At 36.2% G+C, this 14,488-nt stretch overlaps 1 protein-coding gene across 2 annotated transcripts in view; it reads right to left on the bottom strand.

Annotated features, from left to right (window-relative positions):
- The window catches only part of PUDP (pseudouridine 5'-phosphatase), a 61,829-nt gene that overhangs the window by 26,519 nt on the left and 20,822 nt on the right, over positions 1–14,488 (bottom strand). For both annotated transcript variants that reach the window (XM_054651724.2, XM_077173301.1), the window contains exon 2: positions 12,116–12,334. In XM_054651724.2, the coding sequence (XP_054507699.2) occupies positions 12,116–12,334 (219 nt within the window). The remainder of the gene's footprint in view (positions 1–12,115; positions 12,335–14,488) is intronic.

Genomic DNA, 14,488 nt, shown 5'->3' with positions numbered 1-14,488 from the left:
GATGGACAGATATAACAAGCACTACTCTTCCTCTAAGGTCAATACATCAGCTATTTAAAAGCCTTCTTATGCTCCGTTAAGTGGTTATAATAAGCAGTGCACTTTTTCTCAAATGATGCTACTGTGTCCTCTCACTAAAATACAATGTTAAAAACAAGACAGCTTTTTATGCCAGACAGTTTATATCTTCATTCTGAATCATGCCAAGTAAGTCTGTATTAAATTAATGGAAGCACTGATTCCTTTATGTAAAGCAGTAGTATAAGTGTCTCTTCCCTAAAATAAAATGCATTCATTCTAAAGAATTTAATAAACTGGAATGTTTAGCAAGGCTAGCATACATAAGTGCTGTAACATAAAGCAGTCCAAAGATTACACAAGCAGAAGACTCTTCCTATCTCCTACGCCCTTTCTATGATATCGTTAGTTTTCTCTAAAGTTGTGCTCTTTTCAAATAGCTAATTTTCTTCAGTCCCACTGTATCACAGCTCCAGTTCATCTCTCACTGGGTATGCTTATTTTGTTTCTATTGGAGGTAGCAAGCCAGAGAGAAGCACTGTTGCAGAAAGGTTATTTCTCCAGGGTTCTCTCTTGTATTCCTCAAGCACATCATGATTTCAGTGTGTAAATGTGTCTGCATGTGTGTTTGATTTCTCTTTTTGGATTCCCTCACAATAAGGGAGCTAAAATGCAGTTTTAGCTAATATCTCCAGAGATATTAGCTAAAGATATTTACATTATTCAGAGAACATGCCCCTTAAAAATTATTATTTGCACACATGTAAATAGAGCAAGATAGAAAAAAAAAATGCAAGGGGCAAATCAGCTGCCCACAAAAAAAATTAAACTGTATTTGGATGAATAGCTAGCACAACTTGACAAGCTCAGAACAACAGCAGCTGAAAAATACTTTAATTTCAGGTTTGCTTCCCTCTTTGTAAAAGCTATAGATCAGAAAAATCCATTTTTGTTTGCATCAATTACCACCAGTTTAGTTCTAGACGCTTTGCCACCACATCAAATTACTGACAATTATTTTACTAATTCAGCATATAGGTCTTCATTAAGAATATAATATCTTCCTTAGTATCTTTCTCATTGTTTTTTTTAAGAAAGCATCAACAGAAGGGGAATTGAGGAACTGCTTTAAAGATCTGTAAGAAACTTCCCCTGGCAAATACCGTGTCATTATATCTACTTTAGCTACAAAGATTTTTCAATGTAATGACAATCAAAACCAACCAATTGAAAACTCAATGGCTATGAAGAAGTATACTGAAAATTCCCGTGATCTCCCTGACTTCTAATTTATTTGTGGCACCACGTAAGGGATCATGGCCCACCCATCCCAGAGGGACCCCTCTGCTAGACTTCTTGGGACTACCCTCCACTTCTCCTACTGAAAGCTTAGTAGTATAGAACAACAATAAAAATTCAAGAAATGCCAAAAGAAATAAGGATCTCTGTTTTTCCAGCATAAGAATACACCCCAAATGTGGCATGCAGGCAATAAATATGGCCACAGGCAAAAAATATCTTATGCAGAACAGCATAAATTCTTCAAGTAGTTATAAAAAAATTAGGAAAAAATATCCCACATTGCTATGATTTATTTCCAAATGTACTCTTGTTTTTAGATAGTAAAAGAGGTAAATACTGTAACTTTACACTCTCTCTTTAAATAACAAGTTTTAGATCGACACAGAACCTTAGTATATTATAACTACAACAGTTAAGTATTAGTGACTATTGCACAGAAAAATAGCTGAAAAGAATTGTAAGCAGAGTTTTGTTACAGAAACTGCAAAGAAGGTGGATCAACTTTAAATGTCAGCATCTTTAAAACCCAATTAATCACAAATGTCAATGAAGTTATCAACTTTGAGGGAAAGAAGAAAACAAATCAAACAAACAGAAAGGACCTATTTCTTCTGAGACCACAGACACATTTAAAAGAAAGAGATCGGCTCTTTTGTTCTGAAACTTGCAGAAAAGTATGTGCATTATTTTATTTTTTTTTGAAAAATGAACTTTTATCCCTCCATTAGACTCCGGATGTGGTGTTGTTCTCCTTAGATTCAGCTGATATCATGGTGACTAATACACTGGATCAACTGACAAACTAAAAATAAGACTTATACTGAACAACAAAACCCTTGGGCTAACTGTCACATTTTCCTTCTAATTGACTAATGCATACATGTACACCAAGAGTTCAGGAAACCAAATAATGTTACACTAAAATGATCTAATAAGAATTCCTATCTAATTATTTACATGCTATTACAACACTTTTCTACATTATTCCTTTTAAGCTATCACATTTTATAATAAATGACATTATTGATCATGAAGTGAAAATTAACAAGATGAAACTCCTGAAAGCTAAGTCAAATTGATTGAAAGCAAAGGGAATTTTTATTTTCCTTTTAGCTTATATAAATATAATCTCTGTGTTATGCATAATAGCTTAGAACAGTGAACAGCACATACATTTTTGCTACATTTTATTTTATATAATTTCAAATTTTTATACAATCCCTTTTCTTGTATTTGTCTATCCATGAACAAAACACTGTTCTTAACTTGTACCACTTCTATATATGCAGGTTCAGATCTATTTCTTTTAAAATGCTTTCAGATAAAGAAGGAAAGATTATAAAGCTCTTCTGTTTTTTTCAAATATTAATCTCCAACCAAACTTCCATCTATGAATATGTTACAGTAGTATATAAGAATGTTTTTCAAGATAAACAAGAAAGTGATCTCCATGATAAAATGGGAAAACATGTGAAATGAGGAAGAGAATTATACACACCACTTCAGGGCAGAACTCTAATTTCAGTTTCCTCTGTTCCCCAACTGAATATCTCTTGCGTTGCACATCAGTAAAACCTTACAAAAGGAAGGCCTTACAAAATCATGGCTCAGGCCTGTTACTTTGGTTAACTAGAAAAGGACTGTGGGAAAGTGACTCAGCTGAATTAGGGGTAGAAAAATAAGTTATGCAACCATGGTGTGTTCACATCATGGTGTATGGTGGCTGAATTATGTTTGTTATGATTTAAAAGTATGTAACTGATAACTTCTAACTGGGCTAACTGCTCAAAAAGGCCTGGTTTTTGCAATAAAGCAGCTCTCCTTTGCACCTGCCTGGGGACTCTGTGTCACTAAGGACCCTCACTCACCCACACTGGTGTTTACATTTCTGCTTGCAGTTGATTTATTTGAAGGCATAAGACCATCATACAGACAATCACACAGCAAGCTCTGACAGTACCTTAGTCTGAAAATTCACTGTTTGATGTCTTATACACAGAGCTGAAGTCCTACAGTCTTCCAGCTTCAGGAAAACAGCTGGTTTGTGTACTGTCAGCACAGAGTGCTGGAACACATAAATACTCAGACCTACACAGACAGCCCCCCTGTCTCCTCTAATGTCTCAATCCTAAAGAGATGAACATAAGTTATGTAAGGAAAATGCCCTTAAAATGAACTTCACAGGACCTTTTCTCAAGAAAGCATATATTGCAAGTAGGACCATAATAAGTTAAACACCTAGAATTTATTAGGTAAATTCTGTGAAACCTAAGCTTCAAAATTACATTACAGGATGTCCTACATGGCTGAGAAGGCCTCAAATAAACAAACAGTGTCATTTTCAGTGGCATATGCTTTCACAAACACCACATGTATTATACCCCTCTTGCCACTGCTTAGTTCTTCCCTGATTGGCACCTAGGTAACAATTACATCTTATTTCTGATAAATAGTATTTTATCCACAATGCAATCCCAGAAAGAAAACAAAGAAATCAATAGGAAATAGAGAAATATCAAATATGTGTGTGTGTGTGTTGTTGCTCTTAATTTATCTGAAAGCTGGCATTCTCTGCTAGGAAGGACATATAGCAGACATATCCACATTATCCCACCCTTAAACAAAACCCAAACAGCTCACAAGGCTTTCAGATCTGCCCCAACCATCATACATAATATTTCTTTATAGTTTACAAGTAATTTAGCTAAGGTGTTAACCAACTGAAAAACATTTTGAGCAGGCTGGAAGAGAGAACCATCATATACAATAATACCTCATGTTCTTCTAAATGATTGCTGTCCTTATTACAAGGCCAGACATCTAATAATCTAAGAAACAATATAATGTAGGATTGCTTTAGTTCAAGACAGTAAACAAACAAACAAACAAAATTATTAATAATAATAATACCATACAAACAAAACACCATAAATACAGTATATTTCTTAACCTAATTAAATGCAAGCACCAAGTAGTCAATGAAATCAGGTTATATTGTGAAGTTTCCATAGATTCTGTGTTTCCTTCAGATTCAAGTGGAAGTTCATATTAATTATTACAGAAAGGAAAAGGCTACATGTATGGAAATAATAAAAAATATTAGCTAGGCTTAGGGTGATTATTCTGTATCTTTCTTCATAGTTGCTTTTTTTAGAAAGTAAATACATGTGAACTCTGAAAACTCAAAATAGAAAATGTGTATTTTAAAAGTGATATGAAGATGACTTACTATGTTCAAAAGCTTCTCTACACTTTAATTAGTTTAATAAAAATACTACTTCTCATTTCACAGAATCACAGAATAAGCTGATTTGGAGGAGTTCCACAAGGATCGAGTCCAACAATCTTTACTCACACAGGCCTTGAATAGTTATGATTAAAGTAACAACTTTAGTGCTACCCACTGCTACTAGGTATCCTTTGACATAGTTTTGGGGACTACAAAAATACTTCAGAAAAAGTGAGGTATTTAGGAAATTTTAAAGATTGTCTTATCCCTCTCCCCAGGTAGTTCCTGGTTATTTGGTAAGTCATCCAGTTACAATCCTGTGTTATGTTTGTCTGTATTTCATAACCACAATCATTTGGTTGCCAGTTACTTTTCATTGTTGAGAAGATACTCATTCTCCTTATTTAAGTAAATTTTGAAGACCACTTTCCTTTGTACTATGTACTAATGAGTACTATTAGTCATATTCATTTTAATGTCAACTGTAATTATAAGCCAAAGGAAAGGTTTTATTTCCAAACATTTTGCTAAGAAATGTGATGGTTTGAAAAAATAGAGTATGGAAATACATTACACAGTTCTTTTTAACAAAGAACAAAAACTGTATTTAATGGGTAACCAGATCTTTCCTTATGTATATTTCATCTATACATGCTTATGCTTTCTTGGGAGGGGTAGTTGGGAATGGTGTAACTTATTTATTTAATCTGACTTCTTACGCTCATTCAAAAACACCATTGTTTTTATTCTTATTTTCATATCATAATACAGAGATGTTTGACTAATATGTTAATCTGCTACTTCTTTTATTCTGTTTCCCTTTTCCTTTGCTGGTGTACATGTATAGTTTGTTTCTCTTTCCTTACTATACTTTTGGAGCTTGTCTACACCATGTAGCTCATGCTAATACAACTACACTTGCTAAGACTTGTAGCTGAGATGCAGCATATTCTGAAGAAGAAACAACATGGGCTACAGACTTTTTAAAAGAACATGGTATTAATCAACAGATTTTCAGACCTGTGCACTGAAATATTTGTTGTAAGAACGGTACCGGTCACCATATTCTTTCCTCATGTAGTTTGTGCACAAATTTGTAGAACGCTTTGCATTGGAAAGGACCTTGAAGATCATCTAGTTCCAACCCCCTGCCATGTGTGGGCCAACTTTTGTTAGGCCCAGTTTGCTCCAAGCCCCATCCAGACTGTCCTTGAAAACTTCCAGGGATAGGACATTGATAGCTCCTCTAGGCAATCTTTTCTGGTGCCCCACCATTCTCACAGAAAATAATTTCTTCCTAATATCTAACCTAAACCTACTCCCTTTCAGTTTGAAGCCATTCCCCCTTGTGCAGTCACTACAAGCCCTTGTAAAAAGTCCTTGTCCAGATTTCTTATGCGATACTGAAAGGTGCTCTCAGGTCTCCCTTAAGTCTTCTCTTCTCCAGGCTGAACAGCCCCTATTCTTTCAGTCAGCCTTCAAGGAGAGATGGTTTATTCTTTGATCAGATGATCACTGGTCCTCCTCTGAACTCATCCCAAGTGAGTGCACATCCTTCTCATGCTAGGTGCCTCACAGCTGGATGCAGCACTCCAGGTGGGGTCTCAAAAAGAACAGAATAGAAGGGCAGAATCACCTCCCTTGACCCACTGGCCATGCTCCTTTGGATGCAGCCCAGTTCACAGTTGACTTTCTGGGATGCGAGCACACATTGCCAGCTTATGTTGAGCTTCCTGTCAATCAATACCCCCAAGCCTCTCTTGTTAGGGCTGCTCTCAATCCATTCTCTTCCCTGCCTGTATTGGTGCTTGGGATTACTTCAACTCAGGTGCAGGACGTTGCACTTGGCCTTGTTGACCTTCATGAGCTTTTCCTCAACACACCTCAAGCCTGTCCAAGTCCCTCTGGATGGCACTCCTTCCCTTCAGCATGCTGACTGGGCCACAAATCATCAGCAAATCTGTTAAGGGTGCACTCAATCCCACTGTCCATGTTGCCAAAAAAAAAGTTAAATGGCAATGGTCAAATACAACTTTGCACTTGTCTCACATTCAGTACTCCTACACCTACATCTATCACAGCATTGCTCTTCATTCACCACTGTGTAGATACAGTTACTTTTCCACTCACACTAAGCACCACAAGAACAGAGGACACCTGACCTCTGTGCCAAAATCGAGGCTCTTTAGACACACATATTCAAGTCCACTTCATTTTACTGTAATGTTGCACAAAACAAGCTGTCCAAGAGTGTTTGGTGTATATCCGGAAGAAAAGATTTACTGCTGACAAAAAGACTAAAGGAAACCAAAGTGGTCCATGCAGTGTTTAAATTACTGTGCATACATTATACATGTCTTGATAATTTAAGTCCACTTGTACACAAACAGAAATCTCAAGGATAAATATAGCTTGTGTATTAAAAAGACTACCCCTTTTTCCTAAAATCATTTACAGTTCCCACACTGAATGTGATATGTGGTAGAGCTTTTCAAGATTTCATCACTTTCTTTAATCAAAGCAAAGTTAACATTTGCCCTCAGTTTTGTCACATCGATTAGATTTCTAACCAATTCAATGATAAGGAAATCCTTAAGTTTACAAAAACAAATCTATGGCAAGAAACCTCAGCATCCTCTGAACACTAAGAGCACTCAGTAAAACAAAACAACCTCACTTAGAAAAAGAAGATGCTGTTTGTTAACTTCAGTAATAAAATTATTTTTAAATCTTTTTATGAAGTCTGGTGTGCTACAAAAATGGCAAGCCCATCACTGATGCTATTAATTTTATACACTTGCTCTCAATCCTCAGGTGAAGTCAGTATTGCTGCTGTGAATGTGAGTGTGACAGAGGTGGCGTTATCCCTTTCTTGGTTTAATTGCCAAGAATGCTTTAAATTGGTCAGCCCTGAACAGGCAGTTGGACTAGATGACATCTGTAGGTACCTTCCAATTGAAAAAGTTCTATTCTATTCTATTCTATTCTATTCTATTCTATTCTATTCTTTCTGAATCTCATGAAACTATGGAAACACAGCTCTCCGATCAACCTGCTTCTTTATTTGTTATGACATACTGTTTAAAAATGCTTTTTGCAATGGTGTGGCATCCTTTCATTAAGCTACAAAAGCGGAGGTGGAAACTACCAGCCTACTCCCTCACTTTGGAAGGCCATGACTATTAAGAAGGAATTTTGTCTTCTCATCTTATTTCTCCCTATAAAGTATCAGAGACCCTTCTGGTTGGAGAGACTTCTTATTCATCAAATCATTACTCTCACTTGAATCTGGACATACTGACACATGCATGACCATAGAAGGAACATAAATATTAAATTTTACATAATTTAAAACCTGCATCAATTGTGTTGCTGATTTCCTGATAAAAGCATGTTTGGGATGCAGTCCTTTAGGACTTGATGTAACGGTCAAATGTTTGATTTCAGCCTAACAGGAAACATCATTCCAAGTTTGCAGTTAATTGGCTAATCTCTAGGGGTTACAGGCTCACTGAGCCCAGCATGGACTCACTAGGGCCTCATACCATTAAAACAAAAACAGCAAGGAAAAGAAAAGATCATGGTAGGAAGTTTGTTTAACTGTCAAGGGCACAACATGAATCAAGGAAGCAATGTTTAAGCAAACTAGACTTCTGGTTGAATTGAACTGTTCAAGAAAAAAGAAATTTGGAGTGAGTTGCCATTGACAGTTAAACTGTTATCCTTTCTTCTCTTTTTGTGCTTTCTGACTGGCTTCATTTGGTACTAAAATTGAGGTATGAAATTATCTTCTCATGGCTGCAAAGGACAGTCAACTGCACTTGAACTGGAAAATAGTTTGCACATCACATTCCACACTGGCTGAAGAGGACATGCAACAACTAAATCCCAGTTATCGTGAAAACGGTCCAGGAAGGGAAAATGTCTGAAAGGCATACACAGCCACACAATCCTTAAAGATCTGTGTTTTGTGATAATGATGATGAGCCAAAACCCAGAGACTACAGTGAAAGAGTAACAGTAGTTTCATAATCCTGACATGATTACAGCAACTGTTGGTAGTTGCATAATTTGGAGCTCAGTTTCTCTCACTCCATATATGCTAGGTTTATGCAAAAGCACACCTATATACGTATAGGTAACGATACATATGCATGGTTTTCTTCTGTTCTGCTTGTCATTCCCTCATCTGCCCTGACTAAGCACTTCCCTGAAACATAGAAACACTCAAAATGCATTTGCAGGAACAGAAAGCCTACTGCCTTACTCTTGTAGATAACAATGTCTGTACTCTGACACAAATATTTAGAAAAGCAGTGCAGTTGCAGGCTTGTCATTTTTTAAGTGTCATCTTGGATTAATTTCTTTCTATACTGAATCAAAATTACCATTCCTTAACATTCTTTCAGAACTAAAAATAAATCAAACTGTGAAAAACTCCCAAATAGTTACCCGAAAATTCCATATTAGAAATGGATGGTGCCTCTTCTTAAATGAAATTTGTATTTTGACCACAGCCTGATGTATTGAAGCTTGTCTGTCAGTTTGGCCATACTGAAATAGCCCAAATTCTGTCTTCAGCCACTTATGTCTCAGAGTGTTGTACACTAAGTGGTATGCCAGTCATACAGCCTGTGCCAAGGTTTAACCCCATCAGGACACTAAGTACCACACAGCTTCTCACTTTGTGTGCATTCCTACCTGGTGGGTCAGGAAGAAGAATCAGGAAAAAAACTAACTTGTGCGTTGAGGTAAGAACAGATTAATAATAAAAGCAAAGTAATAATGATAATATTAATACTACCAGTTGTAAAATGAAAGGGAGAGGAGGAGAGACAGATAAAATCTAAGAAGAGTGATGCACGATACAATTGCTCACCACCTGCTGACTGATGCCCAGACCATCCTCAAGCCACAGTAGGTCCCTCTCCTGGGTACCAACCCCAGTTTACACATGGGCATGATGTGCTATGGTATGGAATATCCCTTTGGCCAGTTCAGATAAACTGTCTTGGCCATGCTCCCTCCTGGCTTATTGTGCACCTATTCACTGGCAGAGCAGCAGAAAATGAAAAATCCTTGATTTGGGACAAGCACTACTTAAACATCAGTGTGTTATCAACTTTATTATTGTACTAAATCCAAAACATAGCACTGCACCTGGCACTAAGAAGGAAATAAACTCTATCTCAGTCAGAACCAGGACAAGTTTCTAACTTGTCAGTTGAAGAATTGCTTTGCCAATTAAATTTTCATTCAACTACCACACTATCCTTAGCCATCATTGACATACCTTTACATGATTTAGGAATTTATAGAGCTATCATCTTTGGCAAGATCATGTGCGTAGCTCATCCAGAAAAAAGTGCCACTTTGTTTGAGCCACTTTTTCAAACATCACTGGCCACTGTTTAGCAGTGCTTTCCACCAAATCAAATTTCAATCCAATTTTTTTTCACAACTTTTAGAAACAGTTTGAAAAATAGAATGTCATCTGTCTATTAACTGTCAAAAGATGACCAGAGACACAGCACTTTAGAGGACTCTTACACCATTAGTATGACAATTAACTTTCACTTTCCTGTATTTACCTGTAACCATCTGAAAGATCAGTTTAGTCAGAGAAGAATGGTAAACTCAAAGCATTACCACAATCTTACATCTTGCACAACACATTCAAGAAGCCCATTCTTAATTCAACAACATTAAGCGACTATAGAATAAATCCACAATCTATTAATAAACATCCTCAGAAGATACAAAAAGACAGAATTGGCTTAAAAATGTGGTTAACTGGAGAAAAGTTCTTAAAGAAACTGAATAGTAAGTAGCTGGAGATATTTTCCCCTAGCTTATCAGCTGTCATCATCCTGTTTTCCCAAAATTCATGGCAATTCAGCTTGCAACCTAGTTCACATCAATTCTACTTTAGAATATGGACTGAAAAAAGTTATTGTATACTGAAAAGATAATCAGTTGAAAAATTTTGGTGATGAAAATGTTTGCTTCCTTCTCCTCGTACGAATTTTACTTGTTTCATCCATAATAGCCCAGCTTTAGTGAGGACAAAATTCACTTCTTGAAGGCAGGAACAGTAGAAAACTTCATGTTTCCTTTGGCTAATCTGTTCCATCACCTTTCTAACTCTGTTTAAGCCAGCTCAGCCACATTATCACAGTCTTCAGCAGTCATGGAACATCTCCTCTGTGCTACCCAACATTTTACCTAGTCTGTTCATCTGGCATTTTCTAAATCCATGCAAGTTTTTTTTGTTTGGCTTGCAAAAGATATATTTGAAAAGTCAGTCCCAGAAGCTTGAGGTAAAAAACAAAAAAACACATCAATCCAACTTTCTTGTTTTCTGGAAAGTTTAACTAGGCCCTCAGTCTCAGGTGGATGTATAAGTGAGAGAGATGCAATTTGAAAAATCTTGCCTATAAAAGACATTAGAGACATAACTAAGAGTGAGAACTAAGTTGGACACAAAATATACTAAAGCTTTTTAAGCTGCTGAAAAAATCACACTTTTTTTTTGCTATTTGTTACTTATTCCTAACATATCACATATTTTTAACTTCCATCTTCTTAATGCATTATGAAATTAGGTATAAAAAAGTTGCTCTAAGAATTAAAATATTAATGCGCTTTAGCAGTTGTCAGAACAAACGAGCACACATTCAAAGAGAAAAAATGATAACTGTTAAACACGTACAGTGACATGCAGTTATTTCACTTCTAATACCTTTTCTATAGTCCTTCTGATTTTGTTTTTTTTTCATCATAAATTATTGATACTTGCTCCATAAAGTTTAACATTGTACATAAAGTTAGCAGTAATCCTAACTTTAGGTCCTGATAGTGTTGCATGGCTGATGATTTCTCTCTAAGCATTTCAAATCTAAATCTAACTCAATACAAAAGAATGCATTTATATTACAGGTAAGATTGGTCCTCTTGCTTATCTTGAGTTACCTCATTGAAGCTACTCACTTGAGCATCCTATATAATCACTGGTAAAGGACATATCTTCAGAAGGTAAGGAAATTCCCCTGTCTTAGAATAACCTGAAAAACCCTCCTTCTCTGTTGACACACCCAGACACAGTATTTGAATTACAATTTTCGGGTTAGGTGAGAATAATTCCAACATAAAGAAACCCATGGGCACACATACTTTTGTATGTGCAGGCAAATGCATCTGTGCTTAACAAAGTCAGACTGTGCTCACAGCCACGTAAAACACAGCTGCCAAAAAAAGTTACAAAAAATGTCTAGTTTACCAAACAGAATTCATGCATATGTATCTAGTCTTTTTTGTTCTTTTAAAACATGAAAAAAAGCTTTTCTCCAAGTAAACAGGAAAAAAAAATTAGTCAACTTTAATAGGTAAAATATCCTTTTTTAAACAGGTAAATAAACATTAGATTTAGTAAATTTTCTAAAACAAGAGCAATGAAATATAATCTGTAAGAGTGACTGCTTTATGGAAGGCAGATTACAGATTTCTACCTTGATTAGCATTTAAATTATTCCATAAAGAGCTTATAAATGCTGCAAAGAAACATACCTGGCATCAGCCCAGAAGTATGGAATATCTTCTCCAGCATCGATTGACTTTCCTTGAATAACTCTTCTTTGGTTATGGGAAGATTTAGATGATCTCGAATAATCCCTGCTGCTTCTGGGGCTTGTCTACCTAGAACCAAGGATTTCACATCCCAGGTATAGCTCTTTCCATAACGCCTGCAGATCTCGTCATACACTTTCGTATAGAGAATCTCAGTATCTGAAAAAAAAAAAAAAAAGAAATTTAAACCTATGTACAAACAAGTAGGCAGCTGGTTCTTGCTAAGAGACCACATAAAAGGTCAGAGCATGAACTGCCAGGAGCCAGAGGGCATGGAGCAGAGTGGATAAAATGCCTCCCTTTATTTGCAGGAGGGAACCAAGGCTTCTCCCATCACCTCAAAGCTACCTAGGTTTTTCAAACTGTCATTTCTGCATTAAGGAAATGTATCTTAGGGTCTGAACAAATAACAATCTGGATCTGCTCTTTCATCACCTTTCTTCACAATCCAAGTTGGCAGGCAAGTCTTAATTTAAGTACTCTATGTATGCTTTTCATGAGGAAGGGGAGGGAAGGGACGGGAAGGAAAGGGAAAGGGAAGAAATCTGGTACTTTAGGGGGGTGCCATTACACATTCTATATAAATTGAAAAAAGAAAATAAAGATTTAATTATTTAAGAGTATCTTTGAGAGGAAGCTTCTAAGTGCCTTCAAAGTCATTATGGTCATTATTACAGAGCTGCTGGCACCACTGCATTTACAAGAGATTACTCAAGCAAAACACACTCACTTCTATTTCCAGTGGATTTCAGACAAGATCAAACTTCAGACTGAATTTTGGTAGTGATACTATCAGCTTATATCTCAAAGGTGGTTTTAGGATTAAAGCTATTTTTTAAATACAAACAAACAATTCATCCTTTCCTGCCCTCCTCCCCCTACAAATTTTTGAAAAAGAAGGTCTTTAACATTGAATTTAACACTAATATGGGGATGACATGTATTTCCAACTCTTGTCTTCATGTCAGCAAAGATCTCAAACACTGGCTTTTCTACCAGTGTGTTTACCTTTTTAGGAAGTCTCCTCTGTAAAGTCAGCTACTTCTGTTAACCTTTAATTTCCTTCTCATGCATGTCTCTGCCTTCTGTATCTCCAAAGATATGTCTATTATCATCATTTTAGAAATAAAAGGCAAAAGCAAGCAAAGAAACAAGTTGATTTTTTGAGATTTATTTACAGAAACTAGGGACTTCACTTATCAACATGTCCTTTGCCAAGTAAAATATTTTTAATGGAGATAATAAAATAGTGAAATTATTCATGTGGATATTGTGTCAATTTCTGAATTCATAATAGTTATGTAGGAGTGATTAAACGTTAAGCTTTAACAAAGATACTAAGGAGAACACTGTCTGAAGACAGAAGCACAGAGCACATTGACTACAACAGATGCCAAGTCCTTCCCTGCAGTCTGACAAACACTCCCTGCTTCACCACAGTAATGTCATCCTGAGATCAGCAGACAAGTCTCATCTGAAAGCAAATGAGAAACACAGGGGCCATTTCACCACCGTGTGAACCCACAGCCGTGCAGAATAGATTCTCTGCCACCTGTCAGAGTGCTCTAGTCCATGTCTCTCTCAGTAACTAGAGGGGATGTTGGGCCAAAAGATCAGATGAAGACCCAACATACTTATGTGGAATGTTTAACAGAGCACCAAGGGGTTCACAAAAACCTCTTACCTTAAAAATAGAGGCAAAAACCCCTGTACTACTCTTTGTAAATGCTCCTCAAACAACTACACATAAGGGAAAAAAAAATACAAGGGATCTTGGAGATCCTTCAAACACACAGGAAAGGTATCACAACAGAAACACAGGCAAATGGGCTCTGAAAAGTGATAAGCTGGCTGACACAAGAAAGGAGAAAAGAGAACAATAACAAAAATTCCTCAATTTTGCTTGAAAATGCCAGCTGGTACTCTCTGCAAGCTAGGAATGTAAATTAAGAATACAATTTTTTTAATTCAGAGCTCTCACTTTCCTTTTTTTTTGTAAACTACTTTTTCTCCCTTATCTCAGACTCACCAGGTGAAGGACATAAACAATAATTACACGTTAATCTATTTGAACTGAAAGGTTCAACTTTATTGCTAAATATACTACTTTAATAGTGTCCTGCATTTTTAAAATTACATAGCTGACTTGTGAATGAAATTTTATTTATTTTCCTTAAAAAAAATCAAAATTATTTTGATTTTCATGAGTAGATGACAAAAGCATGGATGTTGGCATTTTTTTTACTTGCCGAAATAGATATGTTTCACTACAGCACACAAATCAAATCTGAAATCTGAGGGAAAAGATTATGT

Source organism: Agelaius phoeniceus, chromosome 2 (genome assembly GCF_051311805.1).
Source record: "Agelaius phoeniceus isolate bAgePho1 chromosome 2, bAgePho1.hap1, whole genome shotgun sequence".
Taxonomy (NCBI): domain Eukaryota; kingdom Metazoa; phylum Chordata; class Aves; order Passeriformes; family Icteridae; genus Agelaius; species Agelaius phoeniceus.
Note: the sequence above shows the minus strand (reverse complement) of the source record. Positions and strands in the feature narration are given on the sequence as shown.